The sequence below is a fragment of the Ornithodoros turicata genome, chromosome 2 (assembly GCF_037126465.1).
Source record: "Ornithodoros turicata isolate Travis chromosome 2, ASM3712646v1, whole genome shotgun sequence".
NCBI lineage: Eukaryota > Metazoa > Arthropoda > Arachnida > Ixodida > Argasidae > Ornithodoros > Ornithodoros turicata.
Window position 1 is genome coordinate 92,860,984 of NC_088202.1, and position 17,492 is coordinate 92,878,475.

The 17,492-nt window shown below is 45.9% G+C and overlaps 1 protein-coding gene and 1 long non-coding RNA gene across 2 annotated transcripts; one reads left to right on the forward strand and one right to left on the reverse strand.

Annotated features, from left to right (window-relative positions):
- Positions 1-4,264: 4,264 nt before the first annotated feature.
- On the reverse strand, positions 4,265-10,244 carry LOC135383847 (uncharacterized). The gene is made up of 4 exons (XM_064613149.1): positions 10,031-10,244; positions 8,125-8,332; positions 6,786-7,004; positions 4,265-5,047 (listed from the first exon to the last, which is right to left on the reverse strand). Exons 1-4 carry the CDS (start codon positions 10,056-10,058, stop codon positions 4,891-4,893), a joined length of 612 nt encoding a protein of 203 aa, XP_064469219.1. The 5' UTR covers positions 10,059-10,244; the 3' UTR covers positions 4,265-4,890.
- Positions 10,245-12,484: 2,240 nt separating this feature from the next.
- On the forward strand, positions 12,485-15,985 carry LOC135383848 (uncharacterized). Its single transcript, XR_010420104.1, has 4 exons — positions 12,485-12,642; positions 14,028-14,086; positions 14,182-14,230; positions 15,608-15,985. It is a non-coding gene; the product is annotated as an uncharacterized LOC135383848 (long non-coding RNA).
- Positions 15,986-17,492: the final 1,507 nt, after the last annotated feature.

The following is a 17,492-nucleotide window of genomic DNA, read 5'->3' on the forward strand; positions in this document are numbered from 1 at the left end:
CTCTTGCTTACAATAACGCAAATATGTTGTAAATTCCATATCACACCGAAAAAAAAAAAAACGAAAAAATAAACAAACAGATATGCCTACACGCTCCGTGAATGAATGTCGCGAGACTGTGCAGCGATAACCCCTTAACTTTGACTGCATGATTAACGCGGTTTAAGAATTAAAAAAGTCAATTACCTAAAGGTGTTTCTTCAAGTTCGACGTAGACGTCTTGCTGGCTCAGTAAGTCCCATTACATGTCCTGCATCGAACTTTCAGATCGCTACCTTCACTAGAAACCAGATCAAATGTTTCCCAATATATAGGCCAAGCAAGCTTCTGCGGCTCTTCCTGTTTTTTAACCATTTCGAATCTAATAAGTCTTACTCACTAACTTCACTTCAGTCATGAAACGGATGTCAGTGCCGAAACCTCCAATTTGACCCCGTTACGAGACTACACTTCCCTATTGGATGCGTGTAGATTGGATTAGTGTTTAATACTCCACTCACTTAACGCGACGCAAGCGCCACTCGTGCACCCGAGAGTGTGAGACTCCGTGCCGCTTTTCGCGCTCCTGTTTCAAGTGGGTGCATAGAAGCAGACGACAAGCGCCCGGGTGCTTGAGATATTTCCGTGATGTACCTCCTGTTCCTGTCCGGGCAGGACGACCTTCGATGTGTGGGCTCGTAAGCAAAATGTGGACTTCTATTTGTGAATTCGGGTGGTCATATCATGGCAACACGGCCTAGCGCTCAGAAATTGCTAGGTCGCCGCCCGAGCTGGATCACGTAACCGTTGTTACCCGAACATGAGTGCCAGGAATCTAGCGGTTTTAGTCGCTTGAATCGCTAGGGGTATCGCGGTCGCCCGTCTTCAGGTTCCGTCGTCAGCTAAACCAGATGAACTTCGACGTGCGGGCCAATGAGGGCACTTGCTATCGTTGCAGTACGGATGTGACGACCCCGGATATAGTTGGGCAACCTGCTGCTCGGTCATTTGGAGACCGAGCGAAAAAAGTGTTATCTGGCAATTTCCGGGCGCTCAGAAAGTGCCACGCGAACATGCGAGATTTCTCGGCTTTGACCAAGCAAACATGACTGCTCGGGATCAGGCAAAAAAAGTTGCCTCGAAATGACCGCCCGAATTCGCCATATGCTAACCAATGCTCCGATTGCAGTAAACTGTAATATTGCTATCATGCTTTTTGTATTGCAAACTGTAGGATGGGACAAGCACAATGGTTTTTTATTAGTGTGTGTATTGTCATCGAGCGGGCGAACTACCACACAACTCCACACGGATACCGACGGTTATAAGCGGGAAATGCAGTGTTCTAATGCAGACAGCTTCACGCCATGCAGTCGTCTTCACAGTATACAGCTCCTATGGTGTCTGTTGTAAATAGAGGAGGAAGCGTATGCCACCCGTTGCACGGGAGAGCGAACAGCGGCACGAGGGAGTCTGTTGATATTTGACATTAAAACCTTTGCAGACGTTGGTAACGGGTCTACGAGTGTCCCTTCCTTGCGTAACATTATTTGGTGCCGAAACCAGGGATAGGTTTCCCTCTCCCTCCCGGCAACGCTCCCCTTCTCGCTACACGGGAACCACCCGCTCTCGTCAGTTTTCGAAGGAACAATCCAGACCTCGTCGGTGGCCGATGGATTGTCTTCGGCAGACCCGTAGCATCCTATACGCTTGGAAATCATCCGCCTCATCACCAAGTCAGAGGCGCTACAGGCCATCGGTGATGCAGTAGGTGCTTACATCGTAAATATCATTCGTCGACTGGAAGAAGGGTCCAAGAAGCTCAAGGACCTGGACGTCACCATTCAGGAGGCAATCGATGACGACGGCTTTGAACAGGAGTTCCTGGAGGCCTCAGAATATCAGGACTCCATCATCATTGCTGTTTTCAAGGATCGCCGCTTCGTTGCACAGAACCTTCCTCCTCTCCTCGCTTCTCTCGTCGACCGTCGGAACTGCTCTATTGCTTACTCGGAGGTAGGAGACAGATCGGACGACAGAGATTCTGGAGGGAATAGCAGAGCAGATTCTGACACTCCAGTGAACTACTCCAACTGTCAGCAAGAACGATACATGGCAAGAGATTTGGCTACTGAACCCGTACTACGGGCGGACTCGATCCCAAGCCTGTGGAGACCCCATATATTCCTCCTACCTTGTCAACGGGTGAGGACTTGCTCGTCCCTACGATCCCGCCTAGCATGAGCATCGACAAGTACAACACTGTTCCCGTCGAAGCCAGCGATCCGGAATTTCGTGTGCCATTCGCTCATTTAGCTGAGATTGGGCTGTGCGACCTCAAGAGCGGCGCCCTGCGACGTGCAAAGCACACCGGGTCAACGGCTGCCCAGAAATCGGACAGCAGGACCGTGCTCACTAGCAGACTCTTCATGACGTGCGCCCAGACAGGGCATGTGAAAAGGTCTGCCTCTGCACTGCCGGACCCGCAGAGGTCGCAGGAGGATCCTAACCTTGAGACCCCATCGGATCGCGAAGTTCGAATGCCCCTGGCTGAGCACCATGAGCCAGCAATTCTGTTAGCGAATGTGGCCAACGACTACGGATCTATCCACAAGACAATGCCATGTTTATCCCGACTATACCATCTCGCAGTCGCAGCTGCAGGAGTAGTCCGTGGGCTCGACATTAAGGATTTGCGTTACGCAGTCAGTTACTACCGGCTTGAAAGCATTGACGGGTGCGTCCATCGTGTGGGGCGTACTGGACGTGTGCCAAACCTGGGCCGAGCGACGCCTTTCTACGGCTCCGATGGCAGTTGTCCTACTGCGAATGCGCTCATCAAGACTCAGACGCTGTGGAACTTCGAGCAGAAGGGGTGGAGGCTACTGGTTAAAGCACGAAGCGAAGCTTGGTGGGACTGGTGGCGTTATCGGAGGCGCATCATCATAACGCCGGCCGGGGAGGATGTTGAGGAAAGACACGGAAGAGGACGATAGCGCGAGCGCTTGGCGCGCACTGCAATTCTGTTTTGTTGTCAGTAAAACGTTTGAGCATAATCGACTGGGAGGAAACAACCGAGTTGATGATGTTCAAACGTTTACTGACTAACAAAACAGAATTGCAGTGCGCGCCAAGCGCTCGCGCTATCGTTTCTTCCATATGCCATTCCTCAACAGTGTCTGTTACAAATTGCCATCTTTATAGCATTCGCTTCACATCCGGCGTCGTCTCTTCCAACGTTGCTGTAGGTCTACACTAAGCCAACGTGTCCTCCGTTTCTGCACTGCATGAGCAGACAACAGGAAACGGCATCAGTGGGCGAGCCGTGTAGCGTTCAAAAGTTACTTTTCGCTGTTTAGTGGCCGCTCCGGGTGTCTCAAACTCCCGATTTGAGTCCGCCAAAAGAGGGGCGCCTACTTAACGCACCCATTGTTGAGGCTTGCGAGAATAGCCTTAAATCGAGGTTAGTCTCCGATTGTAGTGCAGCACGCGCCAAGCGTTTAGTTTGTTAGTTGTGTGATCGGTGCATGGGTGCTCCCCGCCCTCTCCTCCCTGCACGGCGTCGCCGCTATCTTGCTTGTTTTTATTCGCTTTAGTTTTAGTCCTGCGGGCTGTTGGGCGCTGTGTAAGAACTTAAAAAGCAGGAACAAAGAAAATAGCCTATGATGCTTGGCGCGGAAAAGGCTTAGTGCACAAAACTTTCGAAAAAAAGTAACTAGCTACGGTAACTAGCCACTGCAAAATGTAGCTAATTACAACTAAAAGTTACCTTTCTCCGAAGACTAACTAGCTACAAGTTACTTTTTCAGCCACTGTTACTGTAACTAGCCACTAGTAACTAAATTACTTCCCAAGACTGGCCGAGGGCAGGTACCGTTCCATTGGAGATGCAAGCCTGTACGCCACCACCGCGAGTTCGCACATGAACTACACACGGCGTGGGTTAGCCAGCTTGACTAGGCTGACCTCTCCTATAATTACACATAACGAAAGAAAGAAAGTTCGCTGCTTGATGGAATACGTCATTGCCAATTATTGAGAATTTATCGAACAGCCTTCAGACAAAAGAGCGACGCTATGTACTTCCGCCATTTGTACACTAAAACTCTGTAAAATAACCATGCCATTCCCTGTATAGCTTTGCAGAGGGTCATTTCTCGCACACCAATTAGGGTTTACCACTGGGAGGGTGTACCAATAACGGTGAGTCCCAGTTGCGGGTCACGTATCCATTCATTTTTACAAGCAGAGCCAGCGCGTGTATATATCATTCGAGAGGCAAATAGGAGGTATAAATTATCAATGTACTTTATTTCAGATCTATCACAAGTCAGGGAGTAACATAGATATCCGACTACCGCTTAGCCGATGGACCACTTAGAACGACATCTATTATACTACGAAACAATAATATGCTTACACGAAAATGTGAAACGTTGTCGTCGCAAATGCATATATTACTACAAATTATATGGCACTCTCAGAAGTACAAATACACGATATAGGTTATGACTCGATAGAGCGAGACTCCCTGCAAATAATGAGGAATCAACACGGGTCGTTGAAGCGATCATTCTAAAACAACATTTGCGCTCCATCAGTAACTCAACATTTTAAAGACTCGTCGAATTCATACGTCATTGTTTTTAAGGGCAGGACGACGCTCAACGCAAACGTTTCGCGGTCAGTTAAAATAGAAGTTTTGTCCTCTAATATGAAAAGTAAAATGTGAAATTCTGATAAAAACTGTAAAACGTGCCATTGCAGTTACTAATTACACATCGTCATTCATCCAACGAAAACGTTTTGCGAATCATACTTCTGGAGGTACGTCGGCGCACAACATTGAATGTCACCTGTGCAGGTATATGGAGAAGTACACCAGCTTTGGTAACTCAGAAGTACTAGGTTTCAATATCTGGGGTACGTGAAGTTAGCTACTGTCTCGTTAGGCATGGACGTGCGAATCAGAGTGGTGACACAGCTTGGCACAACCTTATGCATTGATTGCCCCATGCTGTGCCAAATCCAGCGAGCAAAGCGTCCGTAGGCGATGCGACGATACTGCCTGCAATGAGAAAGTGCATTTAACTCATGCATAACGTGAGGTATAGAAAGACCACGGAGAAGGTGAGCGACATGTCAATGTGTAGGATAAACCGTGAAATCAAGGATTTGTTGTATCGTAGTTGTTCAGTAAAGAATTGTAATGTTATCACAATTCATAAAAAGTGGTCACTGTCTGTTCATCATACATCGATACATACATCCTGCGAGTATACTTGATGCACGATGTTAGGCTTTCTTGTGTTGACCGAAAAGCTCCGGTAAAGGTACGCGTTTAGATTTAGATTAAGATTAAGATTTAGATAACGTAGATTTTAACGCCGTCGAGGAAAAAAAAAATACGCCAAAAATAAGCTGAATGAGAATTTCAAATTTCTCGTCTTTCATTTTCTGTCGGTTGAGGTTGAACCGCTGCGGACGAGGGCTATCGGGTCACTCCATTGTTGCAACAAAATTTAACTGTGTTGCAAAAAAAGAAAAAAAAAACAAGAGAAAAAGCGCCGTTTGAGATGGGCGTGAATCCCTTCATACGTCCCTAGCAATTTATATTGAGGTTGAACATGAGAGAACTGATGTTCTGAGGCCGGAACAACATAGAAGGGACAATCACATACACGGCCTCAAGTTGCCTAAGAAATTAACGATGAAAGATGGAAGCCGCTGAAAAGGTTAGCCAGCTGTAGGACTCGAACCCCCATCTTCGCCCTGGACCGGTAACCCAGAAGATGTGGATTCGAGTCCTACAGCTGGCTAATCTTTTCAGTGGCTTCCACCTTTCATCGTATATTGAGGTTTTTGCAGATGCTGCTCTAACGAAAAAAATAAAGCGTTGCATTCAATGTATGCACGGGAAATGCCAGTTTCGTTTCTCGCCGATTTTCACCTAGTGACCTTACGGTATAAGATATTACCACCGTAAACCGCTGATTCGTTGTGAACGAAATAACCACCGATTTTTCACATCCGAATTCTGAAATACACGTTCAGTTACACACCGCCATTTTTGCCATTGTGTGCGTATCTCCTTCTGAAAGGAAGGAAAGTAGAGATAATTCGTGGATTTACGACGCCACAATGGTCGGTCTTGGGGGCTTGATTTTGCCCACTTTTTGCTTTCTTTTGCCCACAGTGCACCGAAATATGGTCAGACGGCACGCCACATCACTTGCGAAAGACGGTGTCTGAGCAACTTGTACCCCGCCACCAAGTGGCCGGCGTCCTCGGCAGGGTTAGAACCCGCAACTTTGGGATCAGCAGGCGGATACCCTACAAACTGATCCACCGGGGCCGTTGTTAACGGTTAAATGAGTTGTGGCAATTTGACGGATGTGGTTGCACTGTACTACGCGTCAGAGTAGTATTGAGAAGAAATTATTCTTTTTAGCTTCCGTGGTTTGCCAGATACATTCCCTTGAAGGAACTTCCGCGTCAAGCACTGACGTCAGAGGAGAGAGAGCCTCTGAATTCCCATTGGTTATCGAAAACACGTGACCTCTCCCGCGGTCACCTCATTGGGGAAGTTGCCTGCCGTGACGTGAGGGATGTGAGAGACGGATTAGTTTCAGTATTCGGGGTGCCGATTTCTGCGTCTATTACACAAATTTAATAAATCATAATAATAATCAATAAAACTTAGAATGCAGGCCCACACCGGTGCCAACAACCGTATATCCAGCATAACTTGGTGCGAAGTATCACAACGCCTTTGAGCCCAAAAACAGGAAGCTGCATAAACTTACTCGTGTATGGCCAGTTTATCGAGATAAACGGGCATCTTTTCCATGTACCAGTAATAGGAAACCTCGATGCTGTGAATGTTCAGACAGACCGGTTCAAACCCGGGATGCAGTGTAATGCAGGGATATTCGTCGGTTTTCTTGCGCACGATGTCTCGTACTTCTTTGCAGCATACAGATTCACTAATCACTGACATGCGAGCGCAGTGGCCACACGTGCACCTGGAAGAAGCCAACAAAGATGTCAACGCTGAGCAAATGGCATTTTCAAATTACTGTGATAAGATCATTCACATTATATGTGCATGCTCGGGGTTAACATAGCACGGCATATTGTTGGTTCACACAGAGCTACAGAAATGTTATCCGTTGTGGGTGAAGTCATTTGGCCCGACGTCGATAGCCGTGGTGATGTATGTCGCTGCCGGCGCGAGCGGCCTTTTTTTCTTTCTTTGTTTAAAAAGTCAGGGACGTTCTGCAGTAGTGAGGGGCACATTCTTATATCTCCTATAGTCAGCTCTTTGCTGTAGGACACATTTTCTATTATTTTCAATGTATTTTTGTCTCATACAGGCCTCATTGTCAGAAAATTCACACTCTGGCGCACTATGCCCTGTGTAACTTGCAAATGTGACATTTTCTTAACATTATACACACGTACGGTTTGAGCTCGTCCAGACGAATCGTCTGACAGCTCATTTGGTTTGCCTGCGACACACCGTACAGGTTGGGACAAAAGTGTACGGAACACGTGAGCGACGTACTTTTTCTTCGGTACGACACCCTAGCGGCTGCCCGAAGCGGGTGAGTTCACTGTTTCGGAGGGGTGGAAGGGTGCGCTACCAGCGACACACAGTGGTAGTTCCGGTGTCGCTTGGGTGTGCCTGGGAAGTGCAAGCTACCGCTCTGCGTCACTAAGAGCGCACCCTTCCACCCCTTCGAAACAGTGATCTCACCCGCTTCCGGCAGCCGCTAGGGTGTCGTAGCGAAGAAGTACGTCGCTCGCGTGTTTCGTGAACTTTTGTCCCAACCTGTACGTGTGCTACGCGACGTGATTCTTGTACGTCTTACGAGAGACTACATTCGTGCTCTTCAATTGCGCAACATTCCCCCTCCTCGCAACATTGCCGGTGCGCGTGCGTTATCCCCTGAAAGTTTTCTCTGTTATACATACAGCGCCACCTCACTGATTGCGATAACTTGAATAGTTTTGAAATGATGAGCGTTTTAAATTACTTTCAGTCGTTTAGTCGTGACGCGTGGCTTCGCAATCTAAACACCCCATACGCCGCGCAAAGAAAGGCGTTAGTTTTACGTCGAAAATTTTCAACAAAACTCTCACCAGCAAGTATTGCCGAGCCTGTGTCCCGGCAATCGTGCTTCCAATGCCGACGGAGGCGAAACTTCGGGGCCTCTACGGGATGCAAGCAGACGCGATACGGCTTCGGAGAGGCGACGTCTGGTCACACGGGATGACTCTTCATCAGAATCGCTGTCGCTAGAATCCGACGACGAGCTCGATGACGAACTCGTCCCGTATCTCCAAGATCCTGTCATGAAGGAGTAACGTACGAAATAGGTTTGAAAAACACTCGCTTAAAGCTCTTGCAAAGTTTTTGGACACTGTAGGACCACGGTGTTAACTGTGAGGAGACATCCATTTCATCACATTACCGCCAGCAATGGGGTAAGGTATCTCCCCTGGCGATGAAACCCCTCACTCATCATCATTTAACTAAACTTGTTGTATATTCTAGAACATTTGATGATTGCGACAGTTAATGACTGTAAGCACATTGCTGTCTCCATACGCACTATCCCGCCAGATTTATTTGCTATTAAAGCTGTACTTTCTCCTTTAGGAAAAAAAAAAAAAAAAGAAAACGAGAAAAGGATACAGAATTAATCGAGGTAACGGACGGAGTTTATAATGAGGTGAAGTGAAAAATCAGAGAGTGTGTAGGAGTTAAACTGCACGTTGGAGGACGTAATATACGCTGAAAAACCATACAGAAATTGTAATTTGGTCAGATTCCTTGTCAGTAAAACGTGAAAAATTAGACAAAAAATACAAAACGCTGATCCTCATGCGTATACTGTGTTGCGGGGTTTCGTAGCAGTTTTCCACATCTATTTTGCTGCGGTTTTTAAATTTGGAGACATCACGCACAGTTCTGTTATGTTTCTATTGAATACATCTTCCAAAACTAATTTCGTTGCGTCGCCGGAAAATGGCGGAATACAACAACAGCAATAAATGATGGAAAAGTGGTGGTAAATGGCGGAATTATTTTATTTTTAGAGTATTGACAACGTTCGAGAAACCATTGCGATAAAGTTCTCGCAATTTACTGCGATGTATCTGAAACCTGAGAAATTTTTGCATGGTTCGTAAGTTCGCTGAAAAAAGGAAAAATATTCATATGATTATGAAGCACTACATGCATCGTTGAAGGTTTCGCGTCTGCCTATGCAGTATTTCTTACGGAGTGGAAGGAGTGCAGCACTTTATTTCGGATAAGCATGTATAAATCAATACACATGCAACTGCACGTTATCAATTACGGTAGCTGATTATGATAATTCGTAACGTTACGTCACGAGACAACCAAACGAGGCCACAGCGAGCGGTTAATTGATTAATTTCGACCGCCGGGTTTAAGAGTTTCTCGCGAAACCGATCCACATAGGTCGGTGGTTGCTCGTCAACAAGTACGAAACCTTCAGCTACAGTTACGGCGAGAAAGCAAGCATGGCCAACGTTGAAACAGTCTTCAACAATATTGACAACTGCTGTTGCTGTTAACGTGATCATTAAACATGTGGTTGCGCTGTAAAAAGCATAAAGCATCAAAGCATATTCATTAGATACCCGCATTATTCATCTATTCAGTTCCACGCTACGCACCACAATATGCAGAATTTCGAGATAGTCGGCGACTCATGCGAGCGCTTTTCAGGAAGTTCTGAAATACATCAAAACATTCCATGCATGCAAAAACTATTTCTCAGCCATCGTTACAGCACCGCACTTGACGTGGACGATAAACTGCGACGAAATGTGTTCGTGAACGATAAATTCCTACTTGATGACGAAACTGCGTTGAGAGTTTCATCGCCAAGGACGAGGTTTGCACCTCAGCTGCAACGTCGCTTCATGTAACCGCTAAGCGCGTTGTGGTCCGATATCGGATGTTAGTTTCGTTGTGGCGCAGTGGTTTGCTACTTATTAGTAGAAATATGCTTACCTGCCATGATTGTTTCGTAATAGGGCATTCACCGGCAAGTAGGTGCCTGTAGCGAGTTCACCGTCGAGTAGAAGAAAGCAACCTTCTAACCACAGAGCGCCAGAGATCAGTGCTGTGCAGGGCATGAAAATATGTGCGTATGACGTGTCGGAGAGCACACTGGACTAATCGGGATAGTTAGTTTAGCCCTCACGATAGATTGGCTGCTGATTTTGCTGTGTTGCCCGATAAGCAAGCAGATAACCGAGAACGAGTCCGAAGTATGACAGCTCCCGCCCCCGCACGGCGTGACCTTGTGCGGTTCAGAAACAGCACAGAAAGATTAATCTCACGAGGGTGTCATTGCTTAGTGACGAAATAATCATTTCTTTGGGAGTGATGTCAGCTCGGTGGCTTTTGTCATTTCTTAGGAACGAGAAGACATATGGTATTAGAAATAACGGAGGATGACATAAGGTGATATCAAAGGATGATAACATGTTGAAGTATGGAAGTGGGCGTCGTGAGGCTTGTGTCGTGTTTCTCCCTCTGTGCTTAATTGCCTCATCCACTACGTTACGTGATATGAAAGGTTCCCTATGGCAAGTCCGGCACGTCCGGCGAAAATTTGTTTGTCTTTTGTTTTTTGGCTTGTTCAGAAAAGAGAGCCGCGAGCAATCGACAAATTTCGTCGTTCATCGTCACTACACGTATTTGTTGTTGTTGTTGTTGAGTGTTTGGACCTGGGTTCCAGGCTCCGAAGTGAACATATAGTGACAATTGAGAGTAGAGATACGCTGCTACATCATGGTGACAATAGAGCTACAAATAATCGTGGGTATGCTTTCATATTTTTCCTCATCATTACATTTCCCCCGTCCAAAATTTCTTCGAGGCTCCGAAGTTTCATTGGAGTTAATTAATATTCCCCAGTATATTAAAACACACATGATAAAAATTGCGTGGAGAGAAGGATCAGCTTCCTGCAACGTTTGCAGAGAATCCTTTTCGAGTACAGGAGAACGGGAAAACGCTAGGCATAAACACGACGACAACAACAACAATAAATGACGGGAAAACGATGATGACATGGGATGTTTCCCCGTGGCGGCCACAGGGCCGTGCCTCACTTCAAAGAGGTTAACATGAGAAGATGAATTAATGGTGAGCGCGAAGGGAAGATAGGTAGGAGATGAGATTTGTTTACAGGTCTTCGAGGAGGCCATGCAGTACTTTGCACGAAAGCACAAAGGGAGCGAAGAGCCCGGCACTGATGCGCAGGGGAGCTCCAGGGGCCAAGGACTTTGGACAAGCTGAATGGCATAAACACGAGGTAAAGCAAACAATATGATATTCATGGGGTTTCTGTGTCTTCATATACCATCACCCCAGCGGTGAATCACGCCAGGCCATAGTCATGATCTATTTGTTGTTGTTGTTGTATACCATCACCTCGCCTGTGCCACTTCTCTGTGGGCCGCCTATTAGTGATAGCCACTGTAACTGTCAAGAGAACTATTCTTGCGAACAAATCGTTCACAACCATCGTGTCTTTTCTTTTTTTTTTAGTCATAACAAGACCCAAAGACACACATACTGGAACTGACGTTGCTATCGACTATAATACTCGCCATTCAAATAAGCAACTGAAACATCTTTGGAAGTAATTTTGTGTGCAGGTCTTGACAATGTTTCCTGTTCGCATGGTGTGAGGTTTGAGCACTCAGCCTAAGTTCATCGTCAAGACTGGGACTGCATTTCTGGTACGACCTCGCTGTCGCAATTACCTAATACGTGTACTGTTGTGCTTGTTAGCTAAAAAAAGGTATCTCGTAAAGTATGTCAAAGGCAGCTTTTTTTTAGGTGTCCTCCCTCATCTGAACGGATGAAAATAAACTTCGTAGTCCATAGTAGGCGGGTCCTTACACCCCCCCCCCCCCAGTATTTAACATCAAGCAACAGCAACGACTTTATTTTAGGATGACGTTTGGGGCCTTTAACGTCAAACGCATCGATGTAGACAACGTAAGGTGCAGCCTTTATTGATTTGCTATTCGACCAGCGCTGTTGGTAGGCCGCAACGATGCTGGACAGTACGTTAAGCACGAGAATGACCGCCACAGTATGTATGCCACAAGCGCTATGTCACTGCGTTCATTGGCGAGCAGCAAAACGCAGCTGATACAATGAGCGCTAATATGTGCCATCGTCACCCACATATTCGCTGCTAAGTGACATGCAGGCCACGAGGCAACCACCGATAGGGTAACGCGAACGAGCGCATCGTTAGGCTTGCCAAAAGCATCTGGCAATGATAGGAACGTGACACGGGCTGAGGGTGTAATTATCTCATCGCACATCATTCACAGCCCACAAGTAGAGAACCCCTGTCACGGGAAGCGAATAATAGCTTACCTCGTGAGTTAACTGCGCGATTTTAGGGTGCGGGATGTGAACAACGGTGAAGGGTTGTCAGGCGCGGCGGACAGTCAAAAATATGTTTGTAGAATAGATGAGGCGGAGGTATATAATGTGCATGACTTGCAAAGTTTAATGAGACCGCTTTTATACTTCGGGTGCGATGCAGGTGGGTTTAAGCGCTGCATTGATTCTGATCGTTGCCTCGTCTTTTGGTGAGTTTTCTTATATGTATTTTTCGAGATAATCTGGCGATTACGGAAAGGATTAAGGATTAAGGAAATTATGGTTGAGGAGGCAGTGCGAATAGAAGCAGTGCACGGTGATCGCATCCACGTAATGTTTGTTTCTTCCGCGTGCTTACTATCCGCGCATAATGCACTCTAAGAAAAAAAGGAGTAAAACGGGGAGTAATTGCAGCTTATAGTCCCCCAGACTGCCCCCCCAATTACTCCCCATTTTGTCCCCTAACCCCGGCATTTACTCCCTAGGACTGCAAATTGTCATTGAACTTCGCAAATGGTCTTCCGAACGCAACAGTCCACGTAAATATGTGCTCTTGGTCAATTTGATGTCATAAGGCTGTATAACTCAGCCAACTTAGCAATTTTCCACCCACACAGAGTAAGAAACAATTAGTGCTTCTTTCTTCGCAAATTGTGCCCTATGTATGGCGCAAAAATTTATATCACTCGATATATCACTGTTGACAGTTTGATTCGAAGTATTTTCATGCATGCAGACGAATTATGTACCTGGGACTCTTAAAACAGAGCGTGAAATGCAGTCTCCACTCTGTGACATTCATTTACTCCCGTGCATTTACTCCCGAAAGGGACTATTTTTTGTGGCAAAGCATTTAGTCCCCAAAAGCAGTAAAATTTCTCAGTTTTTTCTTAGAGTGTGTATGGGTAAAAAAAAATAAAAAAATAGTATGAGTAACAAAGTTCCGAGGTACTGCTCGCGACACGGTTATCTGAAATCGCATGTCAGTAGTTCTGCAGCCTATATTTCCTTGATTGCCCTTGAACATACTGTGTCAATAGTATTGAATTATTATTATTGCTATTTAAGGGTGGACCATATGCTGCACGTGTTTCTTGCTCAAAATAAATGATCTTGCAACATCTGGGGATTTGTGACGGTTTAAACCACGGGGTGCTGATTTCAGACAACCGTGTCGCAAGCAGCACTTGTATGCTTCACCAGCTTTCTGGGTTGTTATGCATTGGAACGATCACGAAAATAGGGCGACGTTAGCGTGTTGTGGTCCGCCTAAGTATTCACCTCAAGTTTCTGTCATTTGGATACTAACTGCTGCTTACATGAAATATCACAATTGGTGAAATAAAATATACTCGGTCTGAATTATGCTTTGGCCGCCAACGGGATATATTTGTCGGTTGGCGTTACCAGGGGATTGCAAGGTAATATTAACTGAAGTGCTCGTAACGCAAACTCCGTATAACTACTCATCGCCGAAGTAGTTGATTACTGTTTTCATTTATTGTAACTATAACGGAAAGGTAACGGCTCTTATAACCTTGTTACTACAAGTAAAGGAGGATGAACTCTTAAAGGTGGATTATGTTCCCCACAGGTAAAGCATATGTGCTAGACAGAGCGGGTCACCCTCTTGCGTGGACACATGGATGTCATGTAAGTTCGACACTCATTATTCGAAAATAAAAATGGCGTACTTATGGAGGACTTTCGATGACGGTGCCCATAGTCATTGCGTGTGTTTCTGCTAGGTTAACTGCCCACCTGGATATCACTGCGTAATAGAACCAGCACTTTCATGTAAGCCTTTTGAGAACTCTTCTCCGCTACGGTGGAATGTTGATCGGGTTACACCAAACATATAGCGATTACTACGGTGATGTTACATGAGCTCTTTCATGTAGGCACCAGCACTTTCTTCTAAGCCTTTTGAGAACCCTTCTCCACTACGATTGAATGTTGATCGGGGTACACCAAACATATAGCGATTACTACGGTGATGTTACATGAGCTCTTTCATGTAGGCACCAGCACTTTCTTCTAAGCCTTTTGAGAACTCTTCTCCACTACGATTGAATGTTGATCGGGGTACACCAAACATATAGCGATTACTACGGTGATGTTACATGAGCTCTTTCATGTAGGCACCAGCACTTTCTTCTAAGCCTTTTGAGAACTCTTCTCCACTACGATTGAATGTTGATCGGGGTACACCAAACATATAGCGATTACTACGGTGATGTTACACAACCTCTTGATAACACCGTGAACACAGGTCTGCATACATAGCACCCACGGCTACGAGGTACTTTTCCAGACATTCCACATATAGAGCAGGGATTAACGAACGAAAGAACGAACGAACGAACGGACGAACGAACGACAAAAAGATAGAGCGACCTCGTATTTCCACATAAAACTACTCACACATAGAGATATTACTACACGACTAATGAGATAAGAATACCCAACCGTATTCCACAATGACATAAGCTTTACCTCTTTGGGCTATGGGTTATCTGTTTAGCAATTTTTTCGTCAGTTATCTGTCAGACTTGACCCCAGTACCAGGGTACAAGTGTATATCTACGCGGCTGGATTTGCAGAAGTGTATGACTCTAGCGTTGAGCTAAATGTTGCTTATATTGCTGCGTTTGAATTCGACGTGCAGATTCTATAAAGATATTTTGTCCAGATAAGCCACACCAGCTGTAGAGCTGGGCTGTCAAATTCGAACGCGGCCGATGATGGTCATGGTATGGTGCGCAGTAAAAACCAACACATTCTCATTAAATTCCGGTGGCTTGCAAAAACGTGGCAGTAACCTTAATGTATTGCCACCTTGCAGTCTATAGGTATGGCCGTATTCTTGAATGATCCTCGACTCGTCGTCAGGCCTCGTCTCCAGTGGGTGGAAGAAAGGCGCTCCTAATCTTGATGAGCCATTGGACTTCAAGGAGGCTCTACAGTGTAGCACTCAGAGAAAGCGCGAAGGATTTCCTCTGCTCGAAGGGCGTTTGGAGTCAAGATCGATATTTGAAGCACAAGACCGCTCACGTAGAGACGCCTGACTGGAGGGACAAGTTGAGGATCGTTTAAGAAGATGGCCCTTGGTAGCTTTCTTTCCTTTAGTTCCTCTCTAGTGGCTCATATCGCACTTTTCTCTGTTGTTCCCAGGCGTCCCATCGCAACCTTTTCACCATGGCTTCGGACACAGCTATGGCAGTGGCTTCGCGCACGGTTATTTAAACCCTTACCATGGCGTGGCAAGTCACACACAATTCTCTCCACTCAGAAGGTTTGGGGGTAATACGGGATTCAGGTTCAAACGCCAAGCTGAGTACGCAACTCGCCCAGACGCTGCTCCTCAGTTTAGTGGAAATGCTAACACCGACAATGGCCCCGCACCGTCATAGTTTGCGCTTGGACCCTGAATTACAAAGAATACTCTAGCATTAGCTAGTTAGCCAGTCATTGTACTTTGTCGCAGTAGATTCCAGTACATTGTGCTGCCTGAGCAAGAATAGAAAAATAAACAGGCTCGAATGTCTAGCATTTCTCTGTGCAGCGTTTGTTTGTGTGTTTTGTCATCCTTCTCCGAGCAGTGCTTGCAAAACGCAATGTGATGCCATCCAGGACATCGTGTCATCGCGAAGCCTCAGCCACTGCTCAACGCAGGCCAGAGTTGTACATGGCGACGCTACTATAGTAACGCCGCTACTGTATTCGCTACTTTTTGTCAGTAGCGGAATAGCGATACTGCTGCATTTTAAATTATTAAAAAAACAGTATTTCTGCTTCAAATATGGGTAGCGGCGGACTTTTTCTCCGCTACCAAATGGAAGACGTGGAACGCAGCGAAAAATGGGAGATACCGGCGAAGCAGAACATAGTATTTTTTGTTCTATATTCCTGCTTGTTAATGAGGCAGACGGATGTGACGATCTTCCTGAGTTTCACTAACTCTCATAAGTTGAGCGCAATCGAAAATTTAGGAATATAATTTGTGTTATTCATTATTTGTTGTGCATTTTTTTTACTTTTTTAGGTCACATTTATGAAAACACAAACGGGTATGTGTAACAAACTGCATAATATTGGGTTACGAGCTAGTTTCCAATATAAAATCAGTTGCAAAAATAGTGTGAGCGTGTTCAGGGCACATTTCAAGATGTGCTTTCAAACTTTGCAACTTTATTCTTCGGATCAGATTTTAAAAAAAATTGTGTTTTTTTTTTTTTTTGAACGGGAATACGAAAATACAAGGGTCGCTCAAGGTTGACAGAGAAGTTTGCTCGAGAAAAATCTGTGAGTAAATGTAATTTCCGCCATTTCATAAACGGTTAACGGAGCGTGTGCAAGACGGTGGCGTATCCTATCGGGACTCTGGTTTGTCTGCCATCACGTACGCACATGGTATCGGGTTGCACATTTTTGCGGTAAGAGGCAACATTTCGTGAACCATTTCGTGGAGCGGAAGTCTTTTTGATAAAGATGGTAGTAGCATGTTCGTTCAGGAGTTGCACAGCAAGGTACAACAAGGGAGAGAATTTTGGCCTTCTTCGGTTTCTGTGCAAACGACTGAACCCACAGCAGAAGCGGGGGCGAGGGCGAGGCTTGGCACCGGGGCGCCGCCAATGCTAAGCGGGGGGAGAAGGTACTACGCTCACATCCCGCCCTTCTCCGAAGAGACCAAGCCCTCTTGGTGGCACAGTTCAAAGGTTCATACAAGGTTCAAAGAATATACCAAGAAACGCCAGAAAACTGGGAAAAAAATGGTGCCAAATATACCAAATGGCTAAAAAGATAATAATTGATGGTCTAGTAGAGTTCATAGTCGTTTAGCTGACTTGGCAACCTGCGCTAACACACTGTTCGGTCCCAAGAGGGTAGATGTATCCCTGGAGAGGCAAAAGGTAGTGCGTCGCTCGTTTGTTCGCTAGGAGTGCTGGAGCTCTGCCCATCCACAGGCTGGATGGGGACCATGTGATCCACTGGTCATACAGGCGGAAGATAACTGTGATGGTCCAGTGAACAGCTATGCATTCCCATATGTTGCTAT